Source organism: Sebastes umbrosus, chromosome 4 (genome assembly GCF_015220745.1).
Source record: "Sebastes umbrosus isolate fSebUmb1 chromosome 4, fSebUmb1.pri, whole genome shotgun sequence".
Lineage (NCBI taxonomy): Eukaryota > Metazoa > Chordata > Actinopteri > Perciformes > Sebastidae > Sebastes > Sebastes umbrosus.
Genome location: NC_051272.1, coordinates 10701921 through 10719358, shown reverse-complemented (window position 1 = coordinate 10719358; position 17438 = coordinate 10701921). Strand labels below are relative to the sequence as shown.

Below are 17438 nucleotides of genomic sequence, written 5' to 3'. Positions count from 1 at the left end.
AGGGCGGACTTTCTGCTGAGCGAGCTCTTCACACCCTATATACCCTGTTTAATCTTTACTGTTCAGGACTTGGCAGTGTCTCCCCCTCTTCTTCTTCGTCTTCGTTTTCCCCGTCACGTTCAGTAGGTGAGCTTCTCTGCAGCTCGGCTTCGTTTCACTCCTGTAGGGATCAATACAGACACACTGAGGTCTTGTCACCAGGTGGAACTTTAAGGTGCTTTAACTGGTTTAAAGGTGCTGCTGCAGGTGTGACCTTTGACCTCTGAGGCTGCGTTCAGCTGAGATTTATCGGAGCTGAGTAACTTTGGGACGTTCAGGTTAAAGTTTGATGCTTAAGTTTTATTTTCATCTTTGAAATCAGACAGTTAAGTTTGCATGGTGTTGTTGACATCTTTGATTATATTTTATTATATTATTAAAATAATATAAAGTTAATGTTACCAGCTTGGTGTTGGTGAAATTTTTGATTATTAATATTTATTAAAATAATATAAATTGAATGATACCAGCTTGGTCTTGGTGACATCTTTGATTTTTATTATTTATTAAAATAATATAAAGTTAACGTTAATGTTACCAGCTTGGTGTTGGTGACATTTTTGATTGTTAATATTTATTAAAATAATATAAGAGTTAATGTTAATGTTACCAGCTTGGATGTTAAATCTTTTAAAGTGCTTCCAAAATATAACAAATATATTTGGACATTACAGAAACAAATAATTTGTAATAATTTCCCGCAAAAAAAAAAATGTTATTTGGTACTAATTATATGAACAATTTAATTTAAATCTACCTTAATATTAATTCATTAATTTTTAGAAACTCTAATTACCACATACGTTGAATTGTTTGCTTGTATTTGCATGTACAGCTGACTATTAAGACTCTTTATTTATTGTTATTATTAGTTTTGTTATTTATTTATTTATTATTTATTTTATTTACTTTTACTTATGCATGACTTATTATAAGACTCTTATTTTGAAATTACTAATTGGAGGTGTACTAATTGAACTCAGTATTTCCCCTTTAATTAGTACCAAATTATATATTTCTTTCTAAATTAAGACTTATAAATTAAATAAATTTGGTTCTTTTATGATAAGGATTATTATTGGCTGTCGTTGGATGCTTTTTTGTGACTCATCGTTTGATGGTTGTATGATAAGAAGCTTTTGTACTTTTGTTCATTGAATTCTTTTAAGTTCTGATTTTGTTGAGCCTCTAAACCTTTTTTAATCCTCAAAGCTTCTTCATTTATGTCTCTTATAAAGTTTTTATGGTTTCTGATTGTTTAAATTGTTGATCTGAGGTGTTAGCCTCCGTGTCAGGGCGGTGGTTTGCATGCCTGCAGGATGTAGGAATTAGCGGCGTCGGTGTTAACAGTTCTCACCACGTGCTCGGCGCCACATTGGGTTCCTCTGCTCTGCTTGGTGACATTTGGTTCCCAGAGCTAAATTCCAGTTAGAAATGTCTTGAGAGGGGTTTGACTGAAGAGAGCAGAGGGTCCCCGCCATCTGACATGTGGGGGGCATGTTAAAATTAGCCGGTTGGTGGCCTCCGGCTGGAGGTTTCCTATGGTAGTGAAGCGTCTCGTGTTTCCTGCTAGAGGTCAAAGAGTCACTGATCGATAACGTTCAGGAGGATCAGCTGAGCTTTACTGTAACAGATCCGACAGACAGACAGACAGTCAGACAGACAGACAGCTCCTCATGAATGTTTCTGTCTCTCAACAGGCTGAAGACCACAAACCAACAACAACATGTCTGAGTGAGTACACCTCTTCTTCTTCTTCTTCTTCTTCTTCTTCTTCTTCTACTCATTCTTCTTCTTCTTCGTCTTTAAATTCCTGATAATCTCCCAGTAAATCTTGGATTCAGACATGAATGTATGTAAATCCCAGATAGTGTGTCACAACATGGTGTCTGTAATCCAGAACTAAACCAGGGATTAACATCACAATCTGTCCCATTCTTGAATGACATTGACTTTGCAGGTGTGAATAAAATGTACAGTCTTTCTCTTTAGAGTTCATGACCCCTCAAACATTTGTAGCATCAGTCAGTTAATGACGGTTTTAGTGGGTTATGATCTGTATTTAGTCCAAAAAAATGATGTAATTTGGTAGTAAATGTTGGGAAAACCGAGACAAAGTTATGAAATAGTGATTTTACTTCAAATTTAGTCGCTTTTGATGAGTTTATCAGCAGTTGTTGGTTTCCTGAGAAGCTTTCTTGAAAGAAAAGCTTAATTTAGTCCCAAATAAATATTCATTAGTTGTTAATTAATTAATTGAGGATTTTTTATTGCTTTATTTTTCCAATTAACGTTGAATTGTATGCTGAAATTTAACATTTTATGTATTATGTACAATTACACACTGTCTCCATTTATCCTGTAATTAGGAACCAAATTAATAATATTAGTAAATTGATATTAGAGTTACATTATCACTTGTGTCCCCTAAAATAAAGCATTACCAGACTATGCTGTGCTTTCAGCTTTAGTTGGTTAACTGACAAAATTCTCATTTATTAATAAAAATACAACATATTAGATAAAATCATGGACTTTGTCCCTGTTTATGTTTATTTTATTTAAGAAGGGACAATGCACATTAATTAACGTGAGCCGTCATGTAAAAGTACTAGATTTAGCCACACAGGTTAATTTTCATCTGCAGTCCCTGACACTTTGACGGCATTAAAGAAAACATACAAGCACATGAGATCAGAAAATAGGAGCTAAAGAGTCAGACAATTGAATCATACGAACAAACAATCAGAAACATGTATAAGTAAACAGCGACATAGGTGTAAATGTTGAGCTGCTTCATAAGGACTCATCCTCTGGGGAACATTAATCTCATGATAATCAGTCTAATAGTTAAAGTCTAATAGTTGTTGAAGACGTATCAGTGTTCAGACCGACAGAGAGTCTGAACTGATCTGAACACATGTTCAAGCTGAAGGTCAATGTCGAGCTTCGGATGACAGCAGCTGTATGTGTTGCTGGTATGTGGGGAGGAGAAACGTGTTTACAGCCGAGGCTACAGAGGCTCTGTTATATTTAAGATATTTAAAGAAGCATTTTAGTGTTATATTAATACTAGGGCTGTTCAAAATGTACCTTAAAGGGAGATTTGTCAAATATTGAATACTCTTATCAACATGGGAGTGGACAAATATGTTGCTTTATGCAAATGCATGTATATATTTATTATTGTAAATCAATTAACAACACAAAACAATGACAAATATTGTCCAGAAACCCTCACAGGTACTGCATTTAGCATAAAAAATATGCTCAAATCATAACATGGCAAACTGCAGCCCAACAGGCAACAACAGCTGTCAGTATGTCAGTGTGCTGACTTGACTATGACTTGCCCCAAACTGCATGTGATTATCATAAAGTGGGCTTGTCTGTAAAGGGGAGACTCGTGGGTACCCAGAGAACCCATTTTCATTCACATACCTGGAGGTCAGAGGTCAAGGGACCCCTTTGAAAATGGCCATGACAGTTTTTCCTCACCAAAATTTAGCGTAAGTTTGGAGCTTTATTTAACCTCCTTCATGACAGCTAGTATGACATGGTTGGTACCAATGGATTCATTAGGTTTTGTAGTTTCATATGATACCAGGATTTTTACTCTAGCTTTAAAACTGAGAAATTAGACCACCAGTTAGCTTAGCTTAGCATAAACACTGGAATCAGGCGGAAACATTTAGCCCGGCTCCTGGTCTCTAAAGCTCACTAATTAACACGTGATATATCTCGTTTATTTAATCCAAACAAAAGCCGAAGTGTAAAACGACAGTCGGTCACATAACCCATGTGAATAATGAAGTTATTGTTGTTTTTAATTAGATTTAAAGTATTAATTAGTGAGCTTTATTAGAGGTGCTGGTTGGTGGACAGAGCCAGGCTAGCTGTTTCCCCGTTTCCAGTCTTTATGCTAAGCTAACCAGCTTCCTATTTACCGTACAGACAATAAGTGTATTTCCCCTAAATAAGTCTTTAAGAAGAAAAGATAAAGACCGAATGTTGACTGTTTGTCTCACAGGGGAAAGAAAATGACGTCCAGCCGTCGGCACGCTCTCAAGGTGACAATAAAACCATATTTTTCTTCTCGTTGACGTCTCGTTGACGTCTCGTTGACGTCTCAGTGGAGCATCATTGTTAACTCTCATCTGTTCACCTCCCTGCAGAGTTTGATTCTGCAAATTGCCGCCGGCTGGATTGAGCAGGAGAAGAAGGAACTCGTGGTGGCGAAGGAGACCTACATGGCCGAGAACTGCCCCAAACCCGACCTTGCCGGAGACATGGCTGTCCTCATGGTGAGACCACGCTGCTGTTAGCCGGTGAAAAGTACTAATACCACACTGTGAAAATACTCTGTTACAGTAAAAATCCTGCATTGAAAATGTTCCTTCAGTAAAAGTATGTCAGTATAATCAGTAAAATGTAGTTAAAGTATTAAAACTGTGACTGTTGTACTATTATATACCTCCAACAGTACTTTAGTGGATGTGTTTGTTTTGTGTATCAACAGGAACTCTGCAAGAAGCTCCACCAGGCCATCGATAAGATCGACGAATCGAGGTACGACGCCCAGTCCAAAGTCACCAAGAGCGACACCGAGGTGAGACAGTAGTGCAAAAATGTCAATAAACAAAATGCTCAACTCATCAAATACCGACGCTTCATCAGTGGCCCTACGCTTCAAACTATGGCGCTCTACGTAACCCTCCAGCGTCAGTTTTGGACGTGTCAGGGATGTCGTTTCAGTTTCACCTCGTTACATATAGAGTTTCTTTTCAAAATAAACTTCCAATGTAGGTTTAGTTAGTTTTTAGGTTTACTTACGCAACAAAACTACTTGGTTAGGTTTAAGAAAAAATCATGGTGTGGGTTAAAATAAGAACGTTTGTTATGTAACTGGCGTTAGTTAAGTACGTAAGTTACGTAACAAAACTACGGTAAGATAAGTCAACGTGGTTCTTGGTTTCACACGGGACCCGAACAGCGATCTACTGGGAGAAAGTCCTGTGTTTGTTTGACACATCCACCCATCCTGTCCTCTTCCTAAAAAGGACTTTCTCTCTCTTTATACTACGTCAGTTGATCTGACGTCTAATAATGTCGTGGATGGGTTCACATTGGAGTCCAGTGCGTCTCATACAGACACAGATGCTAAAGGGTGCCTCGGTGCGTGGTATCAGACGCCGAGGGGCACGGACCAAGCGGCGATATTTGACGAGTTGGGAGTTAAAATAAACAGATATCCAAAATCTAAAATATACACAGTGCCAAAAATATGTAAGGGATAATGTACAGCTAGCCAATTGTTGTGAAATAAACCCTGCCAGGGCGATGTGGCGGTGGATCGCCCTGAGGGGTCCCACTTATTACACGGCTACATACTGAAGAAATCATTAATTTGGCACGGTCCGCCAGAGTCCGATATCAGAACTGCACCCAAAGAAACGATCTGTTATAAATAAATAACAGACCGTAGAACGCCGTGATTGACCAATCAGAATCGAGCATTCAACAAGGCCGTGTAATAAAAACGGTTAATGGTAAATGACATGTATTGCTGTCATTAACACGATAACACAAATAAACCAACCGATCGATGCAGCAGTAAACCAGCAACTCCCCTGTTCTGAGAAGTAAAATTACTGTTTTTGTGAATGGAGTCTGGTGGCTCTCTGATGGCGAGGTAAAGCTGTGAAAATATTCGAAATATAGCGCACACTTAAACTGATATCGATTTTATTTTAAGTGGCTAAAATACGTTTTTCTGCTGCTCCCGTCCACAGCCGCTTTACCTCGCTGTCAGACAGCCCTTTCTGACAGGGAACTAAAGCCGTTAAATTGTTCTTTTCAAAGCCACCAGACTCCATTCACAAAAACAATCATTTTATCTCGCAGAACACAGGAACTCCGAACTAACCCTTTCAGTTATTTCCAAACTTAGCACAGTTAACGTTGACTCAGCTAGTGTTGGCGTTTTCATTATACATAACCTTATTGATAAACTGACTGTGGTAATCTACGTCACTGCTTTTTGCTAACGGCTTGGTGGACGTTTACATTTGAAAAACCCAGAAAAGAACGCAGACGGAGTCGCCTTTTAATTTGGTGGATTTTGCATTTTGGATTCAGTGTATTTATCCTTTTTTGACCGTCCTTGGTCCCTTTGTTTTTCCAAAAGTCTGTCAGATTGATTCCAACATTTTTGACTTGTATTCTAAGTTTAAGCATGTCTTTACAACTTTTTATTGGTCCTAGCAACGTCTCATAACACTTTAATCCATTAAAACCACTTCTGTACGGTTCAGTCTGTAACTGTGAAGAAGCAGCAACATAATCAGCTGCTACAGAGTTTATAGACATTAAATATTCCTTTAAGTTCATGTAGCTTTAAAGAAATCGTCACTCATTATGTGTAAACTTGGAGAAAGTATCACATGTTCCTCTGACCAACATCTGGACCAACGCGTTGTGATATTTTTCTGCCTCCAGATTGACGATCTGAAGCTGAAGGTGGTTGAGCTGGCCGGCGTGAAGAAACCGGCCCTGAAGAAGGTTCGTATGTCGGCCGACTCCATGCTGCAGGCTCTGCTGGGAGGAAAACACAAGGTGACCATGGACCTGAGGGCCAACCTGAAGCAGGTCAAGAAGGAGGTCAAAGAGGAGGTGAGGAAGGAGTCCATCACAGAAGTCTGTCACATGATTATTTACGTCATGAAAGCGTCAGCTGATAGTCACGTTTAAGTGTTAAAGTCAGAATCAGGCTACTTTTTTTGGGGCATTTTTGCCTTTATTTTGATAGAGATAGTGATAGTTGTGAAAGGGGGAGAGAGAGAGGGGATGTCATGCAGCAAAGGACCACGGGTCGGATTAGAACCCGGGCCACTGCAGCAAAGACTCAGCTTTTGATACATGGGGCGCCTGCTTTACTAGGTGAGCTACCGGGATGCCCCGAGAATCGTGCAGCTTGATTAGAAACTCCTTATTCTTTCGAAAGTTTTCTCCAGTTTGTTCCAGGTTTGGTCAGCGTTGGAAGAAGTACTCAGACCCAAAAGTAGAAATACTAAATACTAATAAGTTCTGCATTCAAAACATCTGTTTTATTAATTTTCTAGAAAAACAGGTTGAAATAGTTTCACTGCAGTGGTGGATTTTTGACTTTTAAACCTGCCTTAAGATAATGATCTTAGGGACTCAATTATAGGACAAAAATGACTTAATATGTAGATTTACTGCAGTGTGATGGATCACTGACTGTATCTAAAGCAGGTTTAAAGCACAACTTTACGCCCAAAAATGACCATCTGTATATCAGTTCCTCACCGCGTATTACCTTGAATTCTTCAAAATCAAGAATCAAAAAACGGAGAAAAGTCTGGATGAATTGAAGTAAATGGCAGCCACGTTTAACAACAGCAAAACTATATAAAACATCAGTTTACAAACTCTCACACAACTCCTGCAGTATAATCGACATCTCATTTATCCAGTTGTATGCTCAGTACGTCCCAAACACATACATCTTCACTAAAACCTCACTATTTAAAACACTTCCACATAAACAGTCTCACGCTTACAAAAGCACGCTGCTCGTCAAGTACTGTTTACCATTTGTTAAATTTGGCCCCCATTTATTTAAATTCATCAAGACCTTTCTCCGTTTTTTAATTCTTCGATCCCCGTGGAGGCAATAGAGAAAAACAAAGGTAACGGGGTGAGTAATTGATATACAAATGGTCATTATTGGGGGTGAAGTATTCCTTTAATGTGCCTGCTGGTTGTTTTTTATACTTTAGTGAAATGAATGGAAACCAACGGCTGACTGGGGTTAAAAACAAAGTACACCTCGGACAAAAATTAGTAATTTAATAGAAATGGTTTAAAACATAACCAGGCTCTCTCTTGTAGTTTGAAGTGATTCTTCTAACGTTGATGTTTGTTCCCTGCAGTCGGCGGAGGCGGGTGACTGGCGTAAGAACATCGAGGATAAGGCCGACAGGAAGAAGATGTTCGAGACTTCCTAAAAACCTTCCCGAGGCGGCGAGGACGACGGCAGGGGAGACGTCTCCGTCTGAGGTCTGAGTGACTGAATGTGTCTCTGAGTCCCAGCAGGACAGTTCAGACACTGTTGTTGTTGTTGTTGTTGTTGTTTTTGTGATACATCAGTCATTAGAAATAAATGTGTTGAAATACAGATTAATTTGTTTGTTACATTTATCCGCTTATTAAAGGCAGGGTTGACGATGTTATCCAGTAGACACTATTTGTTATATTGGTTGAAATGGTCTTTACACCCCGACAGAGATCCATTACTGATGAGCTCTGAAAAAGCACCGGAAAAGAGCCGTCATCTGTACCTGCTGTAATCCTGTAAAAACGTCTACCAATCACTGCCTCGCGGTCCGCTTGGAAAGAACCGATCAGATGCCTCTCTGCCTCCCTGCTCGTCCTTTACCCTTGGCGTGCAACAGCCTGAACTCAGAGCGCGTCGCCGCCATTACTGAAGAATGGAAGAGAAAACTCAACCAAAAGTAGCACTGCCGCGGTTACTTTTCATGAGGTAGCGTTGTTGAGTTGAGGTCCTCTCTCCGCTCAGTGTTTCTGTGAAGTAGTTACGATGCGGTGGTGCTCGTGCATGTGTATGTGAAGGGGGGGGGCGTTGCCTTGGAAGGAGCCCCGAGGGGAGGGGGGGGGGGGGGGTTTAGACGGAGCACCTGAGGTGATGCTACGTTCAAATTATGCTAGCTCTCCAACATCAACAACCCTATCTTTAACCGTTCTACGACACGTAGATTAGCTCTATTACACATTGCGACATTTAGACTTCGGAAAACTTGGAAAGCAGTTTTTAATCTGATAAAAATGTACTTTCTGTCGTCAGCCTGTTACACGAGCTAAATGATAACTTAGATCTAGTTGAAAGCTTCAAAAACAAATCTAGTAAGTGGACCTTGAGTTAAGTTTTTTTGTCAAACTACTGTAGTAGAGAGAAAAACGTCCTGAATTACTTTTTTCCATCTGAACAAGTACAAATAAAACAACAGATCAACTAATCGAATAGTCAATGAAATCCTACTAAGGACGTCTTTAGAATTATTACCTTGTTTATTAAGTAATAAAATACCAATAATACAAAATAAATGACCCTGAATATATAATAACTGTTATCTGTTATCTGGTATAAACCTCCATTAATCATCATATTTATCTAAAAACATAAACATGTTTTCACATGGGGGGTGATGGGGGGGGGGGGCCCGAGGGGAGGGGGATGGGGGTTTAGACGGAGCACCTGAGGTGATGGAGCACCTAAGGTGATGAAGCACCTGAGGTGATGCTACGTTCAAATTATGCTAGCTCTCCAACATCAACAACCCTATCTTTAACCGTTCTACGACACGTAGATTAGCTTTATTACACATTGCGACATTTAGACTTCAGAAAACTTGGAAAGCAGTTTTTAATCTGTTAAAAATTAACTTTCTGTCGTCAGCCTGTTACACGAGCTAAATGATAACTTAGATCTAGTTGAAAGCTTCAGAAACAAATCTAGTAAGTGGACCTTGAGTTAAGTTTTTTTGTCAAACTACTATAGTAGAGAGAAAACGTCCTGAATTACTTTTTCCATCTGAACAAGTACAAATAAAACAACAGATCAACTAATCGAATAGTCAATGAAATCCTACTAAGGACGTCTTTAGAATTATTACCTTGTTTATTAAGTAATAAAATACCAATAATACAAAATAAATGACCCTGAATACATAATAACTATTATCTGTTATTGAGCTCTTTTTTTGTTCAAATCAACTTAGAAAATATTGTGGTTTACAGAAACGTACAATGCCAACATTTTATTCTGGCGACTGAGGTGTTAAAAGTCGTTTTGGGGTTTAAATTTCAGATATTGGCTCTAAAAACAACATTAAAGCTCTTTAAGGGATATTTTCAGGTGGTAAACAGAAAGAAGATCCCTTATTATGGTTCTAGTTTGGAGAACCTGAAGATTAAACAGTGTCAGACCGGCCTCAGATTAGCCCCCCTCCCTGTATGAATCTGCATCTTGAAGCCTGAAGTGGACTCACGGGTTGGGGGGGCGGTTTGCAGAGCTGGGCTGGGTCGGGTGTATTTCAGGAGCTCGTCAGCCCATTGGTCTGCCCGGGAATCCATTTCCATAAAGAGGATCTGAGCATTTTGCTGAGGCATCGCAACCCACCATATATACCCTATTTCATTTTTCACTGTGTAGCTTAGGCAGTGTCTTCATTTCTTCCACAAGTGTGTCTTGGTCCTCTTCTTCTTCCTCCTCTCAACAGGTGAGAAATCTTCTTCTCTTGTTTTGTTTCTGAGCTTCTCTGAGAGCAGCATCTTCTATTTAATCAGTGCAGCCACACACACTAGCCAGACTCGGTTTCTAAAAACCCTCATTTAAAAGCCTTCTGTTACTCCACCTTTGACCCTTCCTGACATCCTGAACTCGCTTTCTACATGTTTGCCGCCGACGTTTGACCTTTTCCTGGCAGACCTGGATTTATGGGACTCGTTCAGCTGCACTGTGCTGTGTTTTATGGTCCTGAAGCTGTTTGCAGCTCGGCGTTAGTAAGTTACTGCTACCCGACAAAGTCTTACAACTGACGGCTAAAATACTAACTTGTCATCATGATGTTTGAGTTATTGGTAAAATGTGATTCTTCAAAAGGGTTTGGAGTGAGAAAAATATCATATTAAATTTGATTAAACATCTTTTAGAATAAAAACAAATTTATTTGAATCACTAAAATCCTTAAAATATGTGCCATTTTCTGTTACAGAAGATGTGAAAATGGTTGTATTTTATGACAATAATTGGTAATTAATAGTCAATTAATTGGTCATTAACACAGATTTTAGGCTGATGATATTAATAATGATTAATAAGTTAATTTATTTGTCTCAGTGTCTGCAGGATTAAGCAGCTAGTTGCATTCATTTCTTTGCCGTTATTTCTTATTTTTAGCATCATAGTTTCTAAATATGCCAAATTTAAGTTGAAAGAAACCCAGAAAAATGGAAATTGTACAGCTTTTAGTAAGTTCTGAGACGGCACTTAATATTTAAAGTATTAAAGAAAAAATAAGCTGAATTTGAAAAAGGGAATTTCTTTGATCATTAAGAGATCGTTGCACCTGATGTGGAGTTAGTATTTTAAAAGTATCATCACTGGAGAATTTCTTTAAATTAACTCTTAACCCGATCTGGTCGTAAACCGTCGAGACGCGACACCAGATCCCGACCGTCCCAGTTTAGTTTCGTCGACGCCGCTGCTCTTCAGCTGTGGCCTCAGATCACGTTACGGCACAAATATTTCCGCCCGTCCATCAGAGCAGCAGCACATGCTGATCTCAGCGAACCTCGCACTGACATCATGACCTGAGCGACTACGGCGTTCAGCAGGGGTCAAAAACACTCAAGTGTTTCCTCCACTCAATCTGTTCTCATGTGTGTTTTCATGCAGGTTGTGAACCGCAAAAAAACGCCAAGATGTCTGAGTAAGTCTGAACCACATCCTCTTATTTATTATTATAATAACATCCTTGTTTACAAGCACAGAATCTCTCTGAAAACAAGTGTAAAATTGTTATTTATTTATAAAGTACTATTTGTTTAAACAATATTATCCTGAAATCATGAGAGAAATCTGCCAAAATACTGACTCTCAATCCATAATAGTACTTTAAAACAAGCAGAACTGCATTGGAAAAATATCAAATTATCTTCTCATCTAGATGATATTTTCACTTAGTAAAGTAAGAAATTCAGAGTTAATTAGTTCATGATAACATGTTGATCTGACTTTCTCCCAAACAGCAAAAAGATGAATTCCAGCCGCAGGCATCACCTGAAGGTAACTTAAAGACTCTGTGTATATAATTAAAGGTGCATTTCTTACAGTCCTGGATAAAAAAAAATTAGGTTTTCAAAGTTTGTCCTGAAATTATTAGCTTTAAAAATATTAGTAATGAGCTTTGAATCACTTCACAATGTCGACATATCCCATAAAAAGTCTGGTTGCATCAGAAATGTCATACTAACATGCAACATTTAGTACGCTAAAGGCTCTCAGGAAGTGACGTGGTAATGACTGCGGAAACATACTACTGTTTATTCACGCTATAGTATGTTGAAGGATAGTACACATATTGAGTATGTAGAGCGTAGTATGAGATTTTGGACTCACCTTAAACTCAACTCTGTCTGATTTCCTGTCTGTGGCTCTCAGCTTCAAGTCAAATAGAGTGCAGCCGGGGTGATGTATATTTGTAGTTAGCGTCGCCCTGGTTCCCTCCACTAACAGCCAATGGGATTGTTCCATTGGGTTTAGATTATTGCCGAAAATAAACCCTGTGGCAAAAACACGTTTATGATACTTTCACGTTTTATTCAGCAAGATAATCTCAACAAATGAACTCAAATTTATGATTTTTTTTAAGTATGAATGCAATCGCCAGAAGTAAAAATCTAATGTTAGGCTATAAACAAACTACACCACGGTCACATGAGCGCGAGTATAGACAACGAGGCTGTAAAGGCGGATGAGTCGGCGTGATGATGTTTAGTAGTCTCATGTAGCCACTTGTTAGTAACTTTTTAAAGACAGATAAAGGCTTCAAAATTCACCAGTGGGATATTTACTGACATATTTTATTTTTTTATCAAATGTAAGGAAAATGGTGCATTTTTTGTGGACTATTTTCAGCGGCGGATTAATCCACGTTTGGTGTCAGTCAGCTGAAATACCACCTCGTCATTACGTAATCTGAATTATTGTTAAAATGTGATTCTTTAAAAGGGTTTGGAGTGAGAAAAAATATTGTGATTCTAATTTGAAACATCTTTTTCATTAATAACATTTATTTATTTGAATCACTGAAATCCTTAAAAAGTGTACTGGTTGTATTTTATGACAATAACTTGATTGTCAATTAATTGGTCATGAAAACAGATCTAGATTGATATGGTTAAGAAGTTATTTATTAAAGACATAAATCTTTAACAAACGTTACTCAAACAGGAGGAAATAGTGCATGTGTTGGGGACTATTTTCAGCGGCGGATTAATCCACATTTGGTGGCTTGCCGCAAAAATTACCTTTTTCTACGGCTGGGAGGCGTGTTCATGTGTTTCAGGCGGGAAGAAGTTCTTTGTAACATAGATTAACATGTCACAGGATCTGTTTACTGATTGGCTGCGGGTCCTCTCTGTCCGTTAAAAGTTAAACTTTTCTCGACTTTAGTTTGGCCGCACTTCGCCGCAGAAACAAATGGCCGCAGCTCGCTGAGCTCGAGAGCGACCCCTGCAGCTTTTCATAGACATTGCATGGTAGTTCACCACCGGCCGCACTTCGCCGCGGCTCTGGTGTGAGTTCGGCGTTAAACAGCGTTTCAGATCATGTTTGAAGTGATGAGTTTCATCGTAGGATTCTTTAGAGATGTTGATAATGACTTCCTGAGTTCTCCGTGTATAAAACAATGAAATACCTGTTTGTTTGTCCTGCAGAGTCTGATCCTGTCGATCGCTCAGAAATGGCTGGAAACGGAGAAGAAGGAAGACATCGCGGCGAAGGAGGCCTACATGGCCGAAAACTGTCCTGCCCCGAAGACCAGCGGAGACCAGGCCACCCTGATGGTGAGAGGAGCATCAGAGAGCGACGGCTCAGTTATAGAGCCGTCATTTTGGAAGAACATTCAATGATGTGGTGGAAGAAGAAGTACTCGGATCTTTACTTGAGTAAATGTAACAACAGTGTAAAAATCAGTCCTTAAAATACCAAAAGTAATATTACTCATTCAGAGTGTTTTTTATATGTTCTATATATATTATTGGAATATTATTATTGCTGCATTTGGCTTCATTCCTGTTATTCAGCAACATTTCTGTTCCCAGGAATTACTTCCTGATATTTTCTTTAAAATGGGTCAAATATTTATAACACATGGCTTAAATTATAGATTAAGGTCTTCTTTATCACATCAACAAATAGATATATATATATATATATATATATTAGGGCTGTCATCAATTCAAAGGGGATGTGACTGTAGTATCACAAAACTGTACATTAAAGTGCACGTTTAGATGTGTTGTACATGTATGTAACACGAGTACTGTGTGTGTCTGTATGTCGACAGGAATTCTGCAAGAAGCTCCACGGCATCATTGACAAGATCGATGAGGAGAGATATGACATCGAGTCCAAAGTGCAGAAGTGTGACAAAGAGGTAAACGCTCTCTGACATGATGAACGACAACAATTACCCTTTTCTTATAAACCTTTATTTAAATTTCAATGTGTCTCTCTCTCTATCTCTCTCTCTCTATCTCTCTCTCTTTATCTATCTATCTATATATATATATATATATATATATATATATATATATATATATTCATTAAATTACTGTATTTGTTCCTGTATATTTTTTGTTATTTATTTTTATCCCTTTATTTTTCCTACTCCTTTTTGCTATTCCTTGAAGGGCCAAGCCCAGAGAAACACTTCCACCAAAGGAAATAAAAAATTTAATTTGACAACAAAAATGAACCTTTTCTTTTAAAACTTTAGTTAAATTACAATGTCAGTAATCTTTTCTTTCTTTCTTCATTTTCTTTCCTTTTCCAAGTACACCCGTCCTCTATAGAGTGCCATAAAAAAGAACTAATCTGTAAAAGAATAAGAAAATAAATGTGGTAATATACAAAAATACAAAGAGAAATAAAATAAAATAATAATAATAATAATAATAATAATAATAATAATAATAATAATAATAATAACTAAAAAAATTAAAAGAACAACTATAAGAATTTTCTTGTATTTATTTGTTCATTTATTTCTTTATATATTTCTTTATTTATATATATTTTAAAATATTTATTTATTTCATTTAAATTACTATATTTTTTTATAATTATTATTATTTATTTTATAATATGTCATTTATTTATTTTGGTCCCTTTACTTTTCTTTATTCTTTTCCCTATTACGTTAGCTATTCTTTTAAGGGCCAAGATGTCAATCAGTTGGCTTTGGGCGGGACTCGTAAATTCATGCAAAAAATAAATAAATATATATATTTTTTTAAATATATAAATAAATATATACAGATATAAATGGACAAATAAATGTAAAAATAAATGAAAATGCTTATGATTATTCTTTTAATTTAGTTATTCAATTTACATTTCCACATTTATTTTCTTATTCTTCCCCCTGCTGGGTATTAGAACAGATCATTTGGGATTAATGTTAACTGATTTTGGAGCTGGGGAAAGACGTAATTTCTGCCCTTGAATAGCTTTATTGTACTCGTCTGAATCCACTAATATCCCACACCAATGGAAAGAAATATACGCTGCCAACAACTGACATGGCTCTTGACAAAGAGAGTTTTAACAATGACCCTTTTTAATCTTTTGGTTTCTTTCTCTTAGATTGAAGACCTGAGGATCAAAGTGGTGGATCTGAGAGGAGTGAAGAAACCCGCTCTGAAGAAAGTGCGTATGTCTGCCGACACCATGCTGAAGGCTCTGCTGGGCTCCAAGCACACAGTCAACATGGACCTGAGGGCCAACCTGAAGCAGGTCAAGAAGGAGGTCAAAGAGGAGGTGAGTTTACACCATTTCAGATACTTTATTAGAGTAAGAATACTGTAAGAATACTCTATTACATTGAAAATGTTTCTTCAGTAAAAGTACATCAGTATAATCAGTAAAATGTAGTTAAATTATCAAACTTTGACTCTTGTACTATTATACTGTATATTCTATCATTAGATTATTATTACTGATGCATTAATGTAAAAGCAGGATTTTACTGTTGTAGTTGTTGAGCTGGAGCTCATTTTGAACAAATAACTAATGATTATTTTAATTATATGCTGATTATTTTAGTCCAAACCTCAACATTATTACTAATATGTTAACATTATTAGCATTATTACTGATACATTAATATTATTAACAATATTAAAAGGAAAGAAGCAAATCAATAACACTAATTATCCTGATTAAAAAAACATTATCATAATAACATTTATTCTTTAATTTAGCGTGTCTGATTTTGTTCAAAATGTTTGTCTGAAGTCAGAATTCGATATTTGCTATTAAAAAAGGTGTAAATACAATAGCATTACTATAATTAGTTACTGTAAGCTAAATGCATCTGTATCATGAATGAAAATATACGTATCAGATAAAGCTCTTTATTAGCAAATACTTGTTGGGACGTATAAATTATTAATTCTACCGATACAGTGATGTTAGCTTTGTTAGCATTGCTCCAAAAGAAGTGTTCGTATGGTAAGGATGGCCTGCTGTTCTTTTATGAACATAAATAAATACTAATATAATTAATATATTTTGCACTCGGCGGCTCACGTTACCACAGTGTTTAACGGTGGCATCTGTGGTGTGATGAGGTTGATCCAACCTTGCAAAGTGAAGCGATGTGTAGAATTTCTGAGTTTTTTCTCACAAATTATGACTTTATAATCTCAGAGAATATCCAAATTTATTTCTTTATTTTTCCTCAAAATATTACCCTCCACCCCCGGCTCCGTAATGTATTCATGTTTTACCTACAATGGCCCAAATATACCGTCGTAGTTTTGTTCAGATTTCAAGTCAAGTAAATTTCATTTATATAGCCTAAAATCACAAATTATAAACCCTCTATCCTCAAACTGTTGATTCAGAGACTGAACAAACTCCATAGAGGAAGACCGTGATATTTCATTAAAAGACTTTTTGTCAAAAACAAACAAAAAACAAAACAAAACCAGAAGTCTGAGATCAGAGTTGTTGGACAAAAAAGTGCCTTTTTGTGTGAGAAATGACACAACGTAGAAGTTGGAATAAGAATTGTGTTCTAAGTACAAGTCCAAATCTATAACGTCCCTGAATTGTCTGTTTTTCTTTCCTTCCTTACTTGACAACAAACTTGATTCTGATTAAAATAACTTTTTGTTTTTTTCTCCTCTGCAGCCGACAGAAGCTGCTGGCGACTGGCGTAAGAACATTGAGGATAAGGCCGACAGGAAGAAGATGTTTGAGACCGCCTAAACGTATCGCTGCTGTTTGTCTTTGTGTTTATATGAACTCCACGTGTGTTGGTTGAAGCCGGTGGTACTGAACAGCAGCAGGTTAGCGTGTCTGAGAGGAGTCGCTCTGAAGGAAAGTTAAAGCTGTTTGAGGATTTTATTTTTTATTTTATTGTCTGGCGCTTTGTTTGTCTGGATGGAGGAGGAGGAGGTTCACACACAACACCAAGTCTTAAACTCCACACATTCAGGGAAACATTCACACTAACTGAACCATGTTGAATAAAAACAATAAAGTCAAATGTGGAAGAAAATGA

At 37.4% G+C, this 17438-nt stretch overlaps 2 protein-coding genes across 4 annotated transcripts; both read left to right on the top strand.

Annotated features, from left to right (window-relative positions):
* Positions 1 to 8241, top strand: LOC119486367 (troponin I, fast skeletal muscle-like). Of its 3 annotated transcripts, none has more exons than XM_037766445.1 (7): positions 1 to 126; positions 1740 to 1773; positions 4070 to 4109; positions 4215 to 4343; positions 4559 to 4648; positions 6538 to 6711; positions 7995 to 8241. In XM_037766445.1, exons 2-7 carry the CDS (start codon positions 1766 to 1768, stop codon positions 8067 to 8069), a joined length of 516 nt encoding a protein of 171 aa, XP_037622373.1. In that variant the 5' UTR covers positions 1 to 126; positions 1740 to 1765; the 3' UTR covers positions 8070 to 8241. The 3 variants fall into 3 exon arrangements, with proteins under 3 accessions (XP_037622373.1, XP_037622374.1, XP_037622375.1); XM_037766446.1 differs by having other exon boundaries at positions 8 to 122; XM_037766447.1 differs by lacking the exon at positions 1 to 126 and adding an exon at positions 196 to 214.
* A 1999-nt stretch (positions 8242 to 10240) lies between these two features.
* LOC119486366 (troponin I, fast skeletal muscle-like) lies at positions 10241 to 17438 on the top strand. The gene is made up of 7 exons (XM_037766444.1): positions 10241 to 10361; positions 11540 to 11573; positions 11893 to 11929; positions 13582 to 13710; positions 14214 to 14303; positions 15515 to 15688; positions 17066 to 17438. Exons 2-7 carry the CDS (start codon positions 11566 to 11568, stop codon positions 17141 to 17143), a joined length of 516 nt encoding a protein of 171 aa, XP_037622372.1. The 5' UTR covers positions 10241 to 10361; positions 11540 to 11565; the 3' UTR covers positions 17144 to 17438.

Excerpts from the sequence above, each read along its gene's own strand:
- LOC119486367 (XM_037766445.1), top strand. Across the intron at positions 4,110-4,214 it reads GCCGTCGGCACGCTCTCAAG|AGTTTGATTCTGCAAATTGC; the intron begins GTGACAATAAAA and ends ACCTCCCTGCAG. Across the intron at positions 6,712-7,994 it reads AGAAGGAGGTCAAAGAGGAG|TCGGCGGAGGCGGGTGACTG; the intron begins GTGAGGAAGGAG and ends TGTTCCCTGCAG.
- LOC119486366 (XM_037766444.1), top strand. Across the intron at positions 11,930-13,581 it reads GCCGCAGGCATCACCTGAAG|AGTCTGATCCTGTCGATCGC; the intron begins GTAACTTAAAGA and ends TTTGTCCTGCAG. Across the intron at positions 13,711-14,213 it reads GAGACCAGGCCACCCTGATG|GAATTCTGCAAGAAGCTCCA; the intron begins GTGAGAGGAGCA and ends GTATGTCGACAG.